Source organism: Podarcis liolepis (genome assembly GCF_965112155.1).
Source record: "Podarcis liolepis genome assembly, chromosome: 8".
In the NCBI taxonomy this organism is placed as follows: domain Eukaryota; kingdom Metazoa; phylum Chordata; class Lepidosauria; order Squamata; family Lacertidae; genus Podarcis; species Podarcis liolepis.
In genome coordinates, this window is record NC_139560.1 from 3781103 (window position 1) to 3799756 (window position 18654).

The 18654-nt window shown below is 46.2% G+C and overlaps 1 protein-coding gene and 1 long non-coding RNA gene across 2 annotated transcripts; one reads left to right on the plus strand and one right to left on the minus strand.

The window, feature by feature from the left end:
• Positions 1-2915: 2915 nt before the first annotated feature.
• Positions 2916-12625, plus strand: LOC310713217 (lymphocyte antigen 6E-like). Its single transcript, XM_083517107.1, has 3 exons — positions 2916-3192; positions 9415-9534; positions 11712-12625. The coding sequence occupies exons 1-3, from the start codon at positions 3141-3143 to the stop codon at positions 11918-11920; spliced, it is 381 nt and encodes a 126-aa protein (XP_083373233.1). The 5' UTR covers positions 2916-3140; the 3' UTR covers positions 11921-12625.
• Positions 12106-18458, minus strand: LOC310713235. Its single transcript, XR_014529126.1, has 3 exons — positions 18060-18458; positions 17592-17813; positions 12106-14215 (listed from the first exon to the last, which is right to left on the minus strand). It is a non-coding gene; the product is annotated as an uncharacterized lncRNA (long non-coding RNA).
• Between the last annotated feature and the right edge of the window lie 196 nt (positions 18459-18654).

An 18654-nucleotide genomic window follows, 5' to 3' on the forward strand; every position in this document is an offset into this window, starting at 1 on the left:
AGAGAAAACAATTACTCATCTCTTCCATCAACACCAAGATAACTTTCTCTTTTCTGATCTTTCATATTTGCCAGAGTTGAAAATCCCTGTTCACAACAATATATCATTGAGAATAGCCAGTGCTCTTGAAAAGAGACATAGGTACTGTTTCTGGTTATATAGCTAATAATACTAATACTAATACTAATACTAATACTAATACTAATAATAATAATAATAATAATAATAATAACTATATTACACTACACTGAAATGTTTCTTTGATTGTCCTTGAATCTTGTGAAATATATATAAATCTAATAAATGAATAAAATCACAAAATATATTGGCCTCATTTTCAGCTCTCCTACTCCACTATATAGCTCACATAACCCCTCAATTCTCACTTTTGTCCTCCTTGCTGTTTCCCTCTTCCACAGAACCCCCTTCCTTTGTTCTCTTGACACCTCACTAGGCTAGCCTGACTTGATTAGGTTTTAACACTTGCTGTATCCAGAGAATCGCAGTGCCTGGCACTCAGCTTAACACCCCAAGTCTCAATTAAATTCTAACACTAACTGGATCCAGGAATTTGGAGAGGTCCAGCACCCCTGAACCTGTAGCAACGTCATCATTTAAACTGTCATTCCAAAAAGGTAAAAACAAAAGCAATCCCTCAATAACGATTTTGTTTCTTATTACATATCGCTTTTCTCCCATATCATTAAGATTAAGTAAAGGTAAAGGTAAAGGGACCCCTGACAATTAGGTCCAGTCGTGACCGACTCTGGGGTTGCGGCGCTCATCTCATTTTATTGGCCGTGGGAGCTGGCGTACAGCTTCTGGGTCATGTGGCCAGCATGACTAAACCACTTCTGACGAACCAGAGCAGTGCACGGAAACGCCGTTTACCTTCCCGCTGGAGTGGTACCTATTTATCTGCATGCACTTTGACGTGCTTTCAAACTGCTAGGTTGGCAGGAGCAGGGACTGGGCAACAGGCGCTCACCCCGTCACGGGGATTCGAACCGCCGACCTTCTGATTGGCAAGCCCTAGGCTCTGTGGTTTAGACCACAGCGCCACCAGCATCCCTCCATTAAGATTAAGTAATCAGTGGCAAATCAGTATCAACACCTTCAGAATAAGTATCCAAAGGAGACTTGGAATATTGCAGTCAATACTTGTTCAAATAATATTCAACACTTATGTAAGAAGGGTTTTTATAAGCACTCCGAAAGGCTAAAGCATTTCTGATCTCCAGTCCCGATTTGGACCAGATGCTCTTTGCCCCCCAGATAGGGCGTTGCTTGCTTCCCCATAGCATCTCCCAGGTAGGGCTGGTTTTAGGTTTGATGAGGCCCTAAGCGACTGAAGGGACGCAGGTGGCGCTGAGGGTAAAACCTCAACACCTAGGACTTGCCGATCGCATGGTCGGCGGTTCGAATCCCCGCGGCGGGGTGAGCTCCCGTCGTTCGGTCCCAGCTCCTGCCCACCTAGCAGTTCGAAAGCACCCCTAAGTGCAAGTAGATAAATAGGTACCGCTTTATAGCGGGAAGGTAAACGGCGTTTCCATGTGCTGCACTGGTGCTGGCTCGCTAGAGCAGCTTCGTCACGCTGGCCACGTGACCCGGAAGTGTCTCCAGACAGCGCTGGCCCCCAGCCTCTTAAGCGAGATGGGCGCGCAACCCTAGAGTTGGACACGACTGGCCCGTACGGGCAGGGGTACCTTTACCTTTAAGCTACTGAAAGTAATAGGGAAATGTTTTTATGAAAGTTGCAAAAATGTTGAAATGAAATTACTAGGCTCTTGTAAAATGTTTAAAGAATTAGGTAAAAAGGTAATGGTTATGAGAAGCTGGTAAAAATAAGATTTAAATTTTAAGTTTTAAGGTTTTATATAAGATAAGATGAAAATAGAGCAAGGTAATGCAATGACAGAATATTATGAATTATGGAAAGGATTTGCTGTGACAATTATTAATCAAGGTACAAGAGATGGGAGGAGGAGGAGGTCATGGAAAGAAGGTAAAGAAAGTGGAGAATTTGAAAATGATGGTTTTATTTTTTCTTTTTTATTCCTGTTTTTGTCTTTTTTTCTGTAATTTTGTCTTTTTCTTTTATTTGTGATCTTAAAAATTCTTTTTTCAATAAATATCATTAAAAAAATAATGAAATTAATAGGACCCTTTATATGTGATATTTTAGGGAGCAGTCTAGCAGACGGGGCCGTGACTTACATCAGGGGTCAGCAAACTTTTTCAGCAGGGGGCCGGTCCAATTTCCCTCAGACCTTGTGGGGGGCCAGACTATATTTTAGGGGGGAAATGAACGAATTACTATGTCCCACAAATAACCCAGAGGTGCATTTTAAATAAAAGGACACATTCTGCTCGTGTAAAAACATGCTGATTCCTGGACCGTCTGTGGGCCAGATTGAAGGCGATTGGGCCGGATCCGGCCCCCAGGGCCTTAGTTTGCCTACCCATGACTTACATCATAGGAGGCTACACAACACAAAACACCGTTGCCGTTATGTAGGTTTTATTTTATTTGTTTTTTAATCTTAATTTTGGAAATGAACATCCAGCCCCCCCTTTAATTTTTTTTTTGCCCCCAAGAGAGTGGGGCCCTAAGCTAGAGCTTGTTTAGGTTATTGCATTTTAGTGTTCTGTTGGAAGCAGACCAGAGTGGCTGGGGAATAAATAACAAATTATTATTATTATAACTCATGCGTAAATCCGGCACTGCTCCCAGGGCCATTTTGGAAAGCTTTCGTTTCTGGTGAAAGGACACCTCGGCAGTAAGAAACGAAAGAGAGATGCGAAGCCCCAGGAGGTGGGTTTGGGGAGGAACAACAAAATTAGAAAAAAGCTTTGCAGCCTCCGCCAAGCCACCTTGGATTTGAGGAGAAGCTACACGTGGGTTGATCTCATCCGGCCCCTCCGGCGGTTTATAAGCAGCTTGCGCCTAAATTGCTGCGCGCTGGGCAGCTGCTGCAAGACGGAACTGTCCCTCGGTGCTGTTACTCCGCTGTTTTTATTTTTTATTTTTGCAACCCAGCGCAAGAGCTTTCGCCGCCCCTCCACCCCGGAGGTGGGATCCGTCTTTGCAAAAAAAGATAAGGGAAGAAAAAGGAAGCGCGGACAAGACTGCATCCAAGATGAAGGCGTCTTTTGCAATCCTCCTGGCCGCCTGTCTCTGCGTGCAAAGAGGTAAGGCCTTTCCATTTTCACGAGACAGGACCCCCCCACAATACAAAATTAAGTTTTTCTCCCCCCCCCGTCTCCCCGCCCAATATCAATTTAGGTTATTTTTAAGGATGCCCGTTAGCTGCCAGCAGGCGTAGCTGCCGCGTCTGCCTTTATCTCTGCAAAGCGGGGGGAGGATAGCTTGCTTTTGCGGCCGCCCTGAGTCTGGTTTGCGAAAATGGGCGTTGCAGGGGCTCGTTAAAAGAGCGCAACGCACGCCGCGATCCTAAACCTCTGGGAGGAAGCGCCGCTGGATTGAACAGGAATTTGTTCTGGGTAGGCGTGGCTTAGGGTTGCGCTCGATCCTAAGGGTGCCGCCCTGACCCCATTTGCCTGGGATTGTTTTGCGGTTCTGTGCACGCGGTAAATGAGAAAGGAGGCCCACTGGGCACACCTGGGTCTGCTTTCGAGTCAATGTGCGCTTCAAACAGTGTGGCGTAGTGGTTAGAGTGTTGGGTTAGGATCCTGGAGACCAGAGTTGGGGAGGAAGGGTGGGATGCGGATTGGGCCGGCAGCCAAAAGATTAGGCAGGAAAAGCCCCCTCTGACGTCAGACACGTCTACCTGGGGTGATGAGCAGGGAGGCACTCAGCACATGCTCAGAGACGTTCTCGGTGCAAGGGCTTTGCAAGAGTCGGGGGAGGGGCGGCTGCTGGGAATGGTACCCCCCCCAAAAAAAAACCCCAATGGCACTCCTGGTATGTCATTTTTGTATGGAGAAAGAGCTGACTTAATTTTAATCTGATGTATTCTTTTGAAACATACAAAATTTAAAAGTATGGATGTGAGTTTTTCTTGATTTTATTGCTTTATCTTTCTGTAAACTCTTTCATGCATGGGAGCAGGGCCGGGAAGAGAAGGTGGCAACCCCTACAGAGTGCCAAAAAAATCCAGGAATGGGGGGAAGGGGGAAGCACGAGGTTTTTCCCAGCCCCTTTGTCTGAGGGTCTGGAGCTTTGCCAGGGACTCTTGCAAGCCTCTTGCAAAAAACTCCGGGTTTTGTAGTCGCTCCCATTGTGGTGCTGTGGAATTTTTCTGGCATGATGTAAAAGCTGGGATGGGATGGAATGGGAAGGAATGCCCTCCAGCTGTTTTCGGACTACAACTCCCATGATCCCTAGCTAACAGGACCAGTGGTCAGGGATGCTGGGAATTGTAGTCCGTCACTGAATTAAACGGATGTGCCAGAGATGCATCAGAGCAATATTTTAGAGCAGAAACATTTATGGTTTTTTTCCCCTTTAAGAGATATTGAAAAAAAAAAGTTTTCACAAATGGGTAAAAGTTTAATGGTAAGGATTTGCTGAACTAACAAATAGAACTGGAATACAAAGAAGGGAGGTATGAGGAGGTCCGAGGAAATAAGTGTATGGAAGTTATGTTATTGAAAATTAATGTGTGTTTTTAACGGTTTTTTATTTTGTATGTTTATTTTTCTTTTTTTGTTATATCTTAAAAACTTTCAATAAATATCTTTAAAAAAAAACAAAAACATTTATGGTTTTTTTCTTCTTCTGGGAATGCCAGTTCCAGGATTCTGTGGCTCAGTGCCTGTCCCAGCTAGTCCTTTGCGAAGGGTAAAATTCTGCCACTCCTTTTTGGGCTGCTGGCACCATCCCTTTCCCTCTCAGTGAATATCCCTTCCCCATCCCCCCAAGTGATTTATGCCCTATTCAAAACAGCATTGTAAAAAACCCAGAGATCATGAAAACCAAGCCTGCTTGTACTTCCCACAAGCCCTGACCTGCCTTTTCCTACTGTTAAAAAGCTTTTGTGTTTCAATAACCCAATTACCTGCAGTCCTTCAGTCATTCTGGTCCTTCCTGGCGGAGAGGATATGGATGGCTAGCAGTAGCCACTATGGCTTACCTGCTTACAGGTTTTTCCACAGGCATTTGCATGACCATTGTGAGAACAGGATCCTGGAGTCCAGGAGGGGGCAATGGCCGGATCCAGCAGGCTCTGCTTACATTCTTACGCTCCGTAATTGAATGAACAGCTGTAGAGTTGTATCTCAAGAGGAATCGGGTTCCTCTGGCAAACAATGGAAGTATTCTGTATTTATTTTACTTGTTATAATGGAGGTCAGGTCCTGGCAAGCCCGCTTCTCTCGCTTTACACGGAAGGCAGAAGAGGCCTTTTGGGAGCTGCATTCCTTAACCAGGCAAAGGGAATGATGATGGGAATCCAGCTGTTTATTGGGGGAGATTACCTACCATCAGGGACTTGCCGAGCAGAAGGTCGGCGGTTCGAATCCCCGCGACGGGGTGAGCTCCCGTTGCTCGGTCCCTGCTCCTGCCAACCTAGCAGTTCGAAAGCACATCAAAGTGCAAGTAGATCAATAGGTACCACTCCAGCGGGAAGGTAAACGGCGTTTCCGTGCGCTGCTCTGGTTCAGCAGAAGCGGCTTAGTCATGCTGGCCACATGACCCGGAAGCTGCACGCCGGCTCCCTCGGCCAGTAAAGCGAGATGAGCGCCGCAACCCCAGAGTTGGTCACGACTGGATCTAATGGTCAGGGGTCCCTTTACCTTCATTTACCTACCATCACTTACCTGCTCATTGAGGAACGCCAGGTTCCCTATGACATTAGTTTGAGATTAAGACCCACCGTTCCTTCCAAGGGTCCCCAGAGCTTCAGGTCTCTTAATTTTGATCTGTGATTAGGAAAGTGATTCACAGATGGTATTTAAATCTTGAGTAGGCTTGCAAAAAGGAACCATGGAAAGATAAGAAGGGAAGTCATTGATATATTTAGGATGTAAAAAGAGTAGTTTTCATTGCAAAACAGTGTGTGTGTGTGTGTGTGTGTGTGAGAGAGAGAGAGAGAGAGAGAGAGAGAGAGAGAGAGAGAGAGAAAGTGAAACAAGAGGAAAGCACTGGTGTGTAAAGATGGGGCGTAGTTTTGGACTCCAGTCACATGCCGCACACCTTCTCCTGAGACAGTTTAGCAGAACTGGGAGGAAATAAAGGGGAAATATAATAGTTTACTGGGACACGGGTGGCGCTGTGGGTTAAACCACAGAGCCTAGGACTTGCCAATCAGAAGGTCGGCTGTTTGAATCCCCGCAACGGAGTGAGCTCCCGTTGCTCGGTCCCTGTTCCTGCCCACCTAGCAGTTCAAAAGCATGTCAAAGTGCAAGTAGATAAATAGGTACCGCTCTGGCGGGAAGATAAACAGTGTTTCTGTACGCTGCTCTGGTTCGCCAGAAGCGGCTTAGTCATGCTGGCCACAAGACCCAGAAGCTGTATGCCGGCTTCCTCGGCCAGTAAAGCGAGATGAGCGCCACAACCCCAGAGTCGGCCACGACTGGACCTAATGGTCAGGGGTCCCGTTGTTGTTGTTTAGCTGTTTAGTCATGTCTGACTCTTCGTGACTCCATGGACCAGATCATGCCAGGCCCTCCTGTCTACCACTGCCTCCTGCAGTTTGGTCATACTCATGTTGGCAGCTTCGAGAACCCTGTCCAACCATCTCGTCCTCTGTCGTCCCTTCTCCTTGTGCCCTCTATCTTTCCCAACATCAGGGTCTTTTCCAGGGAGTCTTCTCTTCTCATGAGGTGGCCAAAGTCTTGGAGCCTCAGCTTCAGGATCTGTCCTTCCAGGGAGCACTCAGGGCTGATTTCCCTAAGAATTGATAGGTTTGATCTTCTTGCAGTCCATGGGACTCTCAAGAGTCTCCTCCAGCACCAGAATTCAAAAGCATCAATTCTTTGACGATCAGCCTTCTTTATGGTCCAGCTCTCACCTCCATACATCACTACTGGGAAAACCATAGCTTTAACTATACGGACCTTTGCTGGCAAGGTGATGTCTTTACCTTTATAATCGTTTACTGGATGGGGGTGGAAAACACAGAAGCAGCACCTGAGCTGCCTGCCAGATGTTGCTGAAATTCCTCTCATCATCCCTGCCCATGCTAGCAGTCTACAGTATCTGGGGGGCACAAGGTTGCCAAAGCCTGGTACCTATATTCTCTGTCTACCTGGTCCAGCCACTTCATTCTGCCCCCCCCCCCAAGTCTCTCAACTTTCCATACCATTGAGTTACTAATGGAGTGGTTTGGGGGGTCCCCCCTCCCCTTAGCTTTGTTTCCCCACTGCAGATTTTTGCCACCACAGTAGAAGGTCTGGGGCAGGGGTCAGCAACCTTTTCCAGTCGTGGGCTGGTCCACTGTCCCTCAGACCATGTGGGGGGCCGGACTATATTTTTTGGGGGGAAATGAACAAATTCCTATACCTCACAAATAACCCAGAGATGGATTTTAAATAAAAGGACACATTCTACTTGTGTAAAAACACTTCCCGGACCGTCCGCAGGCCGGATTGAGAAGGCGATTGGGCCAGATCCAGCCCCCAGCCCTTAGTTTGCCTACCCCTGGTTTAGAGGCAGGTGGCAAACGCCGGCACCCTGTCTAACTCTTGTGCGCAACATCACCAACACTTCGCTTGATCAAACTTACCTTTGTTGATATCTACAGGAGCCTGGCTAAAAGAACTTTAAAGACTGAATCTTGCTTTTGGACACAATTTGAATGAGTTTTCTGTTTGTGGCTTCTGTAGTAGATCTTGTACACAGCTCTCTCAATTTTTGGATTATTAATATAAGATTTGGAACGTAGAATGGTTTGGTAGCGTTTTGTGTGCCACTTATGTGCTGCTTACTTTACACTGGTCTACCCCTGGTCTAGGGCACCATTTTTCACCCCAAAGGAAACGGTTATTGTTCATTTCATTTCTATGCCAGATTTTAAAGGGGGGGGGGGAGATCTCAAAAGTAGTTCGCATTACATTAAAACATCAAATCTAGAATAAAACTCAAGATTCAAGGAAAATATTTCAGTGGCATCCCCCCCCCCATTTTTATCTACCTGCTTAATTTATAGAGCTGCCCCTTGGCAGACATAATCTAGGAAGCCAGTGTGGTGTAGTGGTTAGCGTGTTGGACTAGGAGCTGGGAGATCAGGGTTCAAATCCCCACTCCGCTATGAAACTCACTGCGGGACCTTGGAGTGAGTCACAGCCTCCTCACTTTCCTCGCAGGGTCGTTGTTGGATTAAGTGGGAAAGGGGTGAACTATGTACTCCTTGGAGATAAATGCAGTGAATAAGCTCTTCTTACCTGCCTAAGAAAACTGGAGGGACCAGCCACAATTGGACCCACACCAGTTGCAAAATACACCTGGCTAATTTTGAACACGGCTTCTGTGTCAGTGGTGTATTTCTGGTGATATACTTTGGCAATCAGGGTGGATAAAAATCAAATGATTTTTAAAAAATAAATAAATTGGATTTTTCCTAATTTAAATTGGATTTTTAAAATAAAATGCTTTTGGAGGAAAAATCTTCCTAAAGATAGTTTTCTATTTAAGTTACATTATAGTCCAAAGGCTATTCATTAGGAAATAAGGATTTGTTTTAAGTTTTTCATGTGTGCTAAAACTCTGTTTTTTTTTAAATTGTTTAACCACATCAGTTAACAAACATGGATACTATAATGTTATTGTTTTAGTTAAATAAACTGTTTAGATGCTTATTAAGGAAATGATTATTTTTCTCCTTCCAATAAAGTACAGCAGAGTTGTCCAAATGCAAAGTTAACTTATTAAACCTCACAATAATTTCCTAATTATCTGTCTATGTATTTATAATAGTATAACCAAATCAGTAATTTTTTATAGATGTGTAAAAACTACTCTGAAAATTTATTCTTCCGAAAACGAAACCTTCATCTGGTTGTAAATATTAAGATGATACCAGCAAGAATGAGTCTTTCTGTAAAAAAATGATTTAAATCAAGTCTTATGGACTGGTGATTTAAATAGATTTGATTTTTAATCAAATCCACCCTGGATGGAAGGGGAAGTTAAAAAGGTGTATAAACGTCAAAACAGCTGAGTGGGTTGTGGGATGAGTGAAAGCGCCTACAGCAGACATAGGCAAACCCCGGCCCTCCAGATGTTTTGGGACTACAACTCCCATCATCCCTAGCTAGCAGGACCAGTGGTCAGGGATGATGGGATTTGTAGTCCCAAACATCTGGAGGGCCAGAGTTTGCCTGTGCCTGGCCTACAGTTTCATCGTGGGTTTGCTTACTCAGGCGTAAGCCCTGGCAACGAGAGGATATGACCGAGTTGGAAGCGGGAAACTGTTGCGTCTAATTTTGGGGACGGTTTTAACTGTTTTTCAGCTTCGTCGCTGGTGTGCTGGTACTGCGAAGGAGCGGAATCAAACTGGGGCTGCTGGAGGTGGCAGATTTGCTCTGATTCAGAAACCGCTTGTGCTACCGTCTACGTTGGTGCAGGACTGGGTAGGTATATTTTAAACTAGGGGCACAAGGGTTGCTTTACCAGGCAAGGAGATTCTTGGGTTAATAGGCTGCGGGGTTTTCTGTCATTTGCTACAGTCTTCATCACTTGATGGATAGGCAAGTATCTCCCGATGAAGACCACAAGCCCATCTAGTCTGGGATCGGGGTCTTGGTTTATTTTGGCTGGCATGGGTCAACCTGTCAAGCCCAAGGGATGCGGGTGTAAACCACGGAGCCACTTGGGCTTCCTGATCAGAAGGTCGGCGGTTCGAGTCCCCACGATGGAGTGAGTTCCCGTTGCTGTGTCCCAGCTCCTGCCAACCTAGCAGTTCGAAAGCACACCAGTGCGAGTAGATAAATAGGTATCACTGCAGAGGGAAGGTAAACTGCGTTTCTGTGCGCTCTGGTTTAAGCCACAGTGACCCATTGTGCCAGAAGCGATTTAATCCTGCCAGCCACATGATCCGGAAAGCTGTCTGGACAAACGCCGGCTCCCTCGGCCTGAAAGCGAGATTAGCACCGCAACCCCATAGTCGCATCTGACTGGACTTAACCGTCCAGGGGTCCTTTACCTTTTACCTGTCAAGTACCCCACATGTTGTGGGTTGACAGTTTCAGCGGGGTTTAGCCTGTGTCAGAAACTCAGATATACACTCTAATAGCCAAATGGCACCTTATACCTGGGTTACGGTTGCCACAATGGAATGTCTAGGTGCCACCTTTTCACAATGAAGCTTCTTCTTCTTAAAAGCTTCCCTAAATAGGGCCGCCTTCAGTTATCTTTTAAAAGTAAAATAGTTGTTTATTGCCTTGACATCAACTGGGAGGGCGTTCCACAGGGCAGACGCCACCACCGAGAAGGCCCTCTGCCTGGTTCCTTGTAGCTTTGCTTCTCGCAGTGAGGGAACCGCCAGAAGGCCCTCGGAGCTGGACCTCATGACCCGGAAGCTGTACGCCGGCTCCCTTGGCCAATAAAGCGAGATGAGCGCCGCAACCCCAGAGTCGGTCACGACTGGACCTAATGGTCAGGGGATCTCTTTACCTTTACCTTTACCTTTATCCTATCTCCTCCCATTCTCCTCTTTTCCAGGCTAAACATACCCGGCTCCTACAACCGTTCCTCATAAGGCTTAGATTCCAGACCCTTCATAATCTTGGTCACCCTCCTCTGCACACATTCCAGCTTGTCAATATCCTTCTCAAATTGTGGCACCCAGAACTGGACCCACGACTCCAGGTGTGGTCTGTCCAAGACAAAATAAGAGTGGGACTGTGACGTCCCTTGATCTACATACTAGGCTTCTATTGATGCAGTCTAGGATAGCGCTAACTTTTTTTTGCTGCTGCATCACACTGTTGACTCATAATAAAAAATTCCTTCCAGTAGCACCTTAAAGACCAACTAAGTTAGTTCTTGGTATGAGCTTTCGTGTGCATGCACACTTCTTCAGATACTGTTGACTCATGTTAGGCTTGTGGTCCACCGAGACCCCTAAATCCTTTTCACATGCACTGCTAGTAAGCGAGGTGCCCTCCATCCTCTATTTGTGCATTTGGTTCTTCCTGCCTAAGTGCAGAACCTGACATTTGTCCCTATTGAAATTCGTTTTATTGGTTACGGCGCAGCTATCTAATCTTGAATCCCAATTATGTCCTCCCTGCCATTAGTTACCCCACCCAGTTTGCTGCCCCTCCTGGTACGTCCCACGGAGGACCTTACGGTCTTCAAACAAAACCACCTTGGAGGTCCCGGGCCACAGAGAGGTTAGGCTGGCCTCAACCAGAGCCAGGGCTTTTTCGGCTGTGGCCCCGATCTGGTGGAACGCTCTCCCACAAGAGACTAGGACCCTGCGGGACTTGACATATTTCCACAGGGCCTGCAAGACAGAGCTGTTCCACCAGGCCTTTGGCCAAGGCACAGTCTGACCCCCTCCTTTGGTAATCCTCATAGAACTCTAGCCCAATGGTTGCCATTAATTTGATTCTGAATTGATTTTAGAATGAATTGATTTTAGAATGCAATTCAATTAATTGATTGTGATTTTATGTAAACTGTGTTACTTTTTCTGTTAGCCGCTCTGAGCCCGGCTTCAGCTGGGGAGGGCGGGATAAATAAATTTTTATTATTATTATTACTGATGGGCATCCTCTCTGTTGACTCGATTCCTTCCTTCCAGCTGGTTATTCGTCGCAGTCCATCACCAAAGGCTGTGTTCCGGTTTGCCCACAAATGGGGGTCAACCTTGGCTTCGTAGCCACGTCCGTCAGCTGCTGTTCGTCTTTCTTATGCAACATCAACGGAGCCAGCAGCGTCAAAACAAACCACCTGATCTTGGCTGCTGGGATCGCCGCCAGCTTCTTCTACCTCTTTGGACCCAGGCTGTGATTTTTTGAGAAATATTTGCACGCAGAAGGAGTCTGCTTAGCCATCTCCGCCGAGAAGCCCAAAAATAATGTGTTTTTCAATGGCATATAATTCCATTGCTTTTTAACCCAAATGAATCTGTGTCTCTGCACTTTGTATTGGTCTTGAAGAGAAGAGAGACCTTTTCCACTTCTCATTTTTTGGGGTGGGGGGAGGGGGAATGAGATGTTTTGTATGGCAACACTGCCCCCTTGAGGCTGCTGGGATTTTTGCACACCCTGGTGAGGCGCTGCAGTTTGTTGGGGAAATAATTTTGCACGAAATAGAAGCCAAAAACTCCGCTGAACAAAACATTCCTAATCCCTATGGTGGGGCTTTAAACGGGGGCCTTAAACTGTGTTTTCCTCTTGATGGCTCACCAGGAGGCAAAATCGACTGGCGGCGGGGGCGGGAAAACACCTCGGATGAAATCATTATTTTTTTTTGTATATTCTGAATTTAGATCCAGTGTTTTGCTTGCCACATTTCACATAAAGAGCAATGTGACATGCACAAAGTGTTTGGATTTGGAGCAGGGATTTGGTTATGTTTTTTTGCTTTGCCTGTTAAAATTTTACATTAAAAACTGAACACTGTCTAGACAATTTTGCAAGCTATGTGGGTTTTCAACACACGGTTCTCTTGTGATTTCTGAACTTTAATAAATACATTTTGGTTTTTACCTTACTTCATTTCCCCCCTTCTGTTTTCCTGTCACAACATGCCTCCAGTTGCATGTCGTGTGTTTTCCTGAAATAACTTACATTATTAATTACTCACCTTTAGGTTCCAGGGTGGATTACAACATTAATGTACGGTTTTGAAAACCATCACAAAAATAAGTTGGGTCCTAAAAAGAATACACCTCAAGTGTCAAAAGCCATTATCTCCCACATTTCATATAACCAGAATTGCAGAGTTGGAACAGGCAGGCAGCAATGATCCTCTGTTCAAACTCCTTGCCATGAAGGAATCTCAGCTAGATCGTTGGGAAGAACTTCAAAATCACGGTCTGGCAATATCTTAGGACCAACCAAATGTCACAACTTAGTTGCCAGTTATTGCCTTGTCCAGTTTGTGAGAGAGAGAGAAAGGGAGGGAAAGCTACATGCTGAAGTCAGCCTTACAATTAAGATTTGTCCACTGTAGAGCAGATTGTTTCAATTCTTTAAAAAAGAGTACTAGAAACATGTGTCTTAGCTGTAGTGCAACGAAGGAAGCAGGGCTAGTTTTGTGCTCACTTGCAACTTTTTGAGTTTGGGAGTAGAACAGTGGTTGGCAATCTAAGGCCCATTGGCCAGTAGCGGCCATTTTAAATAATGGCTTTTTATTATACTTTTTCATGTACAGTTCCCGAGAACTCTCTTGATGTTTTCTTTATGAGGAAGCGGCTTAGAGAACCTTTGTTGTTTAGTCGCTTAGTCGTGTCCGACTCTTCGTGACCCCATGGACCAGAGCACGCCAGGCACTCTTGTCTACAAAAGTAAATAAATATAACCTATCGGTGTTTGAGGAGGTAACAGAAATCACTGGGTTAAGGCTGACCAAAAGTCCAGAGGTAGTATTAGTATCAATTTACAATGGGTGTGGAAGGTTCGCAGGCTACGAAGGACTTGCTCCCAAATTTATTGACGGCTGCACGAAGTATTATAAGCCAGGAATTGGAAGGGGCAAGAAGAATATAAAATGGAAGAATGGCATAAAGAGGTGTGGGGTATAGCTATTAATGATAAATTAACATGTGCCATTAAGGTAAGACGGGGAATATGCAGGAGAAGTGATTTTGAGGAGATAATGGAGAATGTTTGTAGAATTTTGTACTGTTAAAAACGGAAAGGCGTCAAACCATCGCAAGAGGTGTTGAAATTTTGGGAGGTTGGGTAGTTCCAATGGAATGGTCTCAGTGGTGGGGTGCACATTTTTATTCTTTATTTATGATGATTTGTCAAAATAAAAACTGAATCTGTCAAGGATCTTTTCCTCTGACGTTTCCCCACTGAGGCTGCCTCCTGACAACATTCATTCCAAACATTCCACCAACTATAGTTCCGTCTCCATTGTGACACCCTTGTACTTCTCCCCCTGTGCCTCAGCATCTTGCAACGATGGCAGGAGGGTAATATTCCCCTTGCGCTTTCATTGTCCAGGATGCTAAAACGCACACATAGTTGGAACAGGCAGAGCTTTTCTTACCGTCCCCCAGGTTCCAGCAGGACGTTAGCTGCCGAGTCCTGTTCCAGGGCGTGTTGGCGGTGGCTGTCTTCAGAAAAGACACGGCTGACTGACCGGTAAGAGGGCTGGGGTGGGAGCAGAGGCAATCCTGGGAGATTTCAACCTGTCTGTAGGTTGATCTCTGGCTACCCATTTTAATATTATATTTGTTGTTTAGTTGTGTCCGACTCTTTGTGACCCTCTGGACCAGAGCACGCCAGGCACTTCTGTCTTCCACTGCCTCCCGCAGTTTGGCCAAACTCATGCTGGTAGCTTCACAAACACTATCCAACCATCTCGTCCTCTGTCGTCCCCTTCTCCTTGTGCCCTCCATCTTTCCCAACATCAGGGTCTTTTCCAGGGAGTCTTCTCATGAGGTGGCCAAAGTCTTGGAGCCTCAGCTTCAGGATCGGTTCTTCCAGTGAGCACTCAGGGCTGATTTCCTTAAGAATGGAGAGGTTTGATCTTCTGGCAGTCCAGGGGACTCTCAAGAGTCTCCTCCAGCACCAGAATTCAAAAGCATCCATTCCTCGGCGATCCGCCTTCTTGATGGTCCAGCTCTCACTTCCATACTTCACTACTGGGAAAACCATAGCTTTTACTATACGGACCTTTGTTGGCAAGGTGATGTCTCTACTTTTAATATTATAATATTATATACCAACTTTTTTTTTTATTGGAACTTGTAGCCTACCTTCAATCCAATTGTCCCAGCAGCTTAGAACTCAAGCTTCCTGGAGCATTTCTGTTAAAACTGGAGGCACAGCATGGCTATCTTAGATGGTGGCTATTGAAAGCCTTCTCTTCCACAATTTTGACCAATCCTCTTTGAAAGCTGTCCTAGTGGCTGTGCTCCAGTGGCAGGGAGTTCCATAGCTTAAGCCCTTTTCCCTGTCTTGAATCTTCTAAACATGCAGCTTCACTGGATGTCTTCAAGAGAGCGAGAAGAACTCTTCTCTTTCCACAAGAGAGCAATTTTGTAAAGGAATAAAACTCTGTGTAATTTTTGTAAAGGAATACTTCTGAACTTTAAAGAAATATTCTGTAGCAGAATTTGTCCCTGTGAAGAACTCATCAAAGGGACCACTAGGTGGGGTGGTTGTTTGACTAAAAGGTAGTTTTCGGGCATCCACTGTTAACTCAGAATATGCAATTGCCTGTTCCCACTTCTTATGCGCTGACTCTGTCCAGGGGTTGGCAGGGAAACTTGGAGCTTGATGGAAATATCCACCCCTTTTGGTGTCTGCAGCAACTGGTAATCTCCAATAATAAAAATTATTGTGATGCATGAGAAGCAGGAAAACAGCCAGGGAGGTGGTTGGACTTTTGAATGACGAGGGAAGTTAAGGTGTGCTAAAAGAGGGAACGCGGGTGGCACTGTGGGTTAAATCACAGAGTCTAGGACTTCCCCATCAGAAGGTCGGTGGTTCAAATCCTCGTGACGGGGTGAGCTCCCGTTGCTCGGTCCCTGCTCCTGCCCACCTAGCAGTTCGAAAGCACACCAGCGCAAGTAGATAAATAGGTACCATTCCGGCGGGGAGGTAAATGGTGTTTCCGTGCGCTGCTCTGGTTTGCCAGAAGTGGCTTAGTCATGCTGGTCGCATGACCTGGAAGCTGTACGCCGGCTCCCTTGGCCAGTAAAGCGAGATGAGTGCCACAACCCCAGAGTCGGTCACGACTGTACCTAATGGTCAGGGGTCCCTTTACCTTTAAAAGAGGGAAAGGGGGATTGCTGAGAAACTGAATCTGCGTAATAAGGACAGGTAAAACGAAGCAGCAGCAACGTGATACAGCGTTCACCTGCGGTGATGAAGGCAACGCTTCTGTGGGAATGTTCAGGGTGGCAGGAGAGGATACCTTGTTTATTAATATCCTTCCTAACTTGCGTTAGCAAGTTCCTTTACTTTGCAGAGTTACAAGCCCCTTTTACATTCACAGCAGATAGTTGGTTGCAGGCTTGTGTGAGCCTCTTGCAATTATACAATTCAGTCTGTATCCGATTGAATTGTACGTTCCTGGTAAGTTCCCTTGAATCCCTCTTAAAAGAATAAATACATCACAATCTAAGTCAATAAAAGAAGTTTACTTACATCAGTTCACAGTTGGATTCCGGAAGGCAGATTTAGTTAGAAATATGTACATGTGGATCTACTCCATGTGGGGGAATATGTAATCCCAGTGCTTCTGCTAGCTGAGATCTAGCAGAGCAGTCCTAGCTAAAAACTGGTCAAACGAAGAAGGAAGTCAAAAAGAGGGGGAGAGTGCTGCGTGACTCGTCCTTTGGTTACCTGGACAGGTTAGGTCACACCCACCATCTATCACATGCAAAAGGAAGGATGCTCCAGCCAGGAGGAACAGGAAGTTTCGAATGGCTGGACCAAATATTCCCTCGCATGTCTTCTCTAGCAATACAAGGAATGTTGGACTTGACTGCCTCTCATGGATCACATCCCACAGCTTCTGAATCTCTGTTGATGGAGGGTGGGGGTGGAGAAGAAGTGGGGAAAGAGCACTTTTGCATTGTTGGGTTTCCCAAGGGCCCCCAGCTGACACTGCGAGACGTGATAGGCCTTTGGTCTGATGGTAGAATTAGACCCAGGTCCCATCTGCCTCAGCATCCTGGTCTCAGCAGAATGTTTTTAAATGGTACCATCTCCTTTCACATTCCAACCGCCCTGGCTGCATGAATCACAAAGGAGAGAACTGTGTACAGTCGTACCTCGGGTTAAGTACTTAATTCGTTCCGCAGGTCCGTTCTTAACCTGAAACTGTTCTTAACCTGAAGCACCACTTTAGCTAATGGGGCCTCCTGCTGCCGCTGTGCCACCGGAGCACGATTTCTGTTCTCATCCTGAAGCAAAGCTCTTAACCCGAGGTACTATTTCTGGGTTAGCGGAGTCTGTAACCTGAAGCGTATGTAACGCGAGGTACCACTGTACACTCATAGCTTGGATCCCGAACACCTTGGCTCCTGAACGGCGCAAACCTGGAAGCGAGTGTTCTGGTTTGCAAACGTTCTTTGGAACCCAAACGTCTGGCCCTGCTTCCGACTGGCTGCAGTAGCTTCCCGCAGCCAACCGGAAACCGCACCTTGGTTTCCGAACTTTTTGGAAGTCGAACAGACTTCTGGAACGGATTCCGTTCGACTTCAAAGGTACCACTGTACAGTCATACCTCTTGTTACGTTTGCTTCAGGTTGCGTCCCGTGGCGACCCAGAAGTACCAGAAAGTGTTACTTCCGGGTTTCGCCACTCGTGCATGTGCAGACACTCAAAATGATGTCACGCGCATGCGTAGAAGCAGCGAATTGCGACCTGTGCATGCACAGACGCGGGTTGCATTCCGCTCATGTTGCGAACGGGGCTCTGGAACGGATCCTGTTCGCAACCAGAGGTACCACTGTATTTCCTGGCTTAATTGTTGATGCGATGGTTTTGTGCACTAAAGGGAACAGGGACTCCTCAAGGCAGGCTGCTTCATCCTAGCGGCGGAGGGAGAAGCGAAATGATGAAGGTTCTTCCTGTCCTACTGTTGACCACCATCTTGTGGACTAAAACGGGTGAGTCTTTGACATGACGGTCATTTGCTCCTGGAACAGCCTCCTTAGCTTGGAGAGGAGAAGACTGAGAGGTGAAAGGATGGCAAACTTCAAGTATCTGAAGGGCTGTCCCATGGAGGAAGAAGAAGAAGAAGAAGAAGAGTTTGGATTTGATATCCCGCCTTTCACTCCCCTTCAGGAGTCTCAAAGCGGCTAACATTCTCCTTTCCCTTCCTCCCCCACAACAAACACTCTGTGAGGTGAGTGGGGCTGAGAGACTTCACAGAAGTGTGACTGGCCCAAGGTCACCCAGCAGCTGCATGTGGAGGAGCGGAGACACCAGATTACGTGACTACCGCTCTTAACCACTACACCACACTGGCTCAGATGGAGCAAGCTTGTTTTCTGCTGCTCCAGAGGGCAGGACCTGAATCAATGGATTCAAATTACAAGAGAGGAGATTCCAACTAAGCATTGGGAAGAACTTTCTGAGGGTACAAGCTATTCAATAGTGGGATGGACCAGCTCAGAAAGCGGTGCACTGTCCATTATTGGAGGTTTTTAAGGTTGGAGAAGCCATCTGTCAATAATAACAATAACAATAATAATAATTTATATATACCCCACCCATCTGGCTGGGTTTCCCCAGCCATTCTGGGTTGCTTACAACACATTTAAAAACACAGTAAAATTTCAAATGTTAAAAACCTCCCTATATAGGGCTGCCTTCAGAAGTCTTCTAAAAGCCAGGTAGTTGTTTATCTCATTGACATCTGACGGGAGGGTATTCCACAGGGTGGGCGCCACCACCGAGAAGGCCCTCTGTCTGGTTCCCTGTAACTTGGCTTCTCGCAGGGAGGGAACCGCCAGAAGGTCCTTGGCACTGGACCTCAGTGTCCGGGTAGAACGATGGAGGTGGAGACGCTCCTTCAGGTATACTGGACCGAGGCCATTTAGGGCTTTCAAG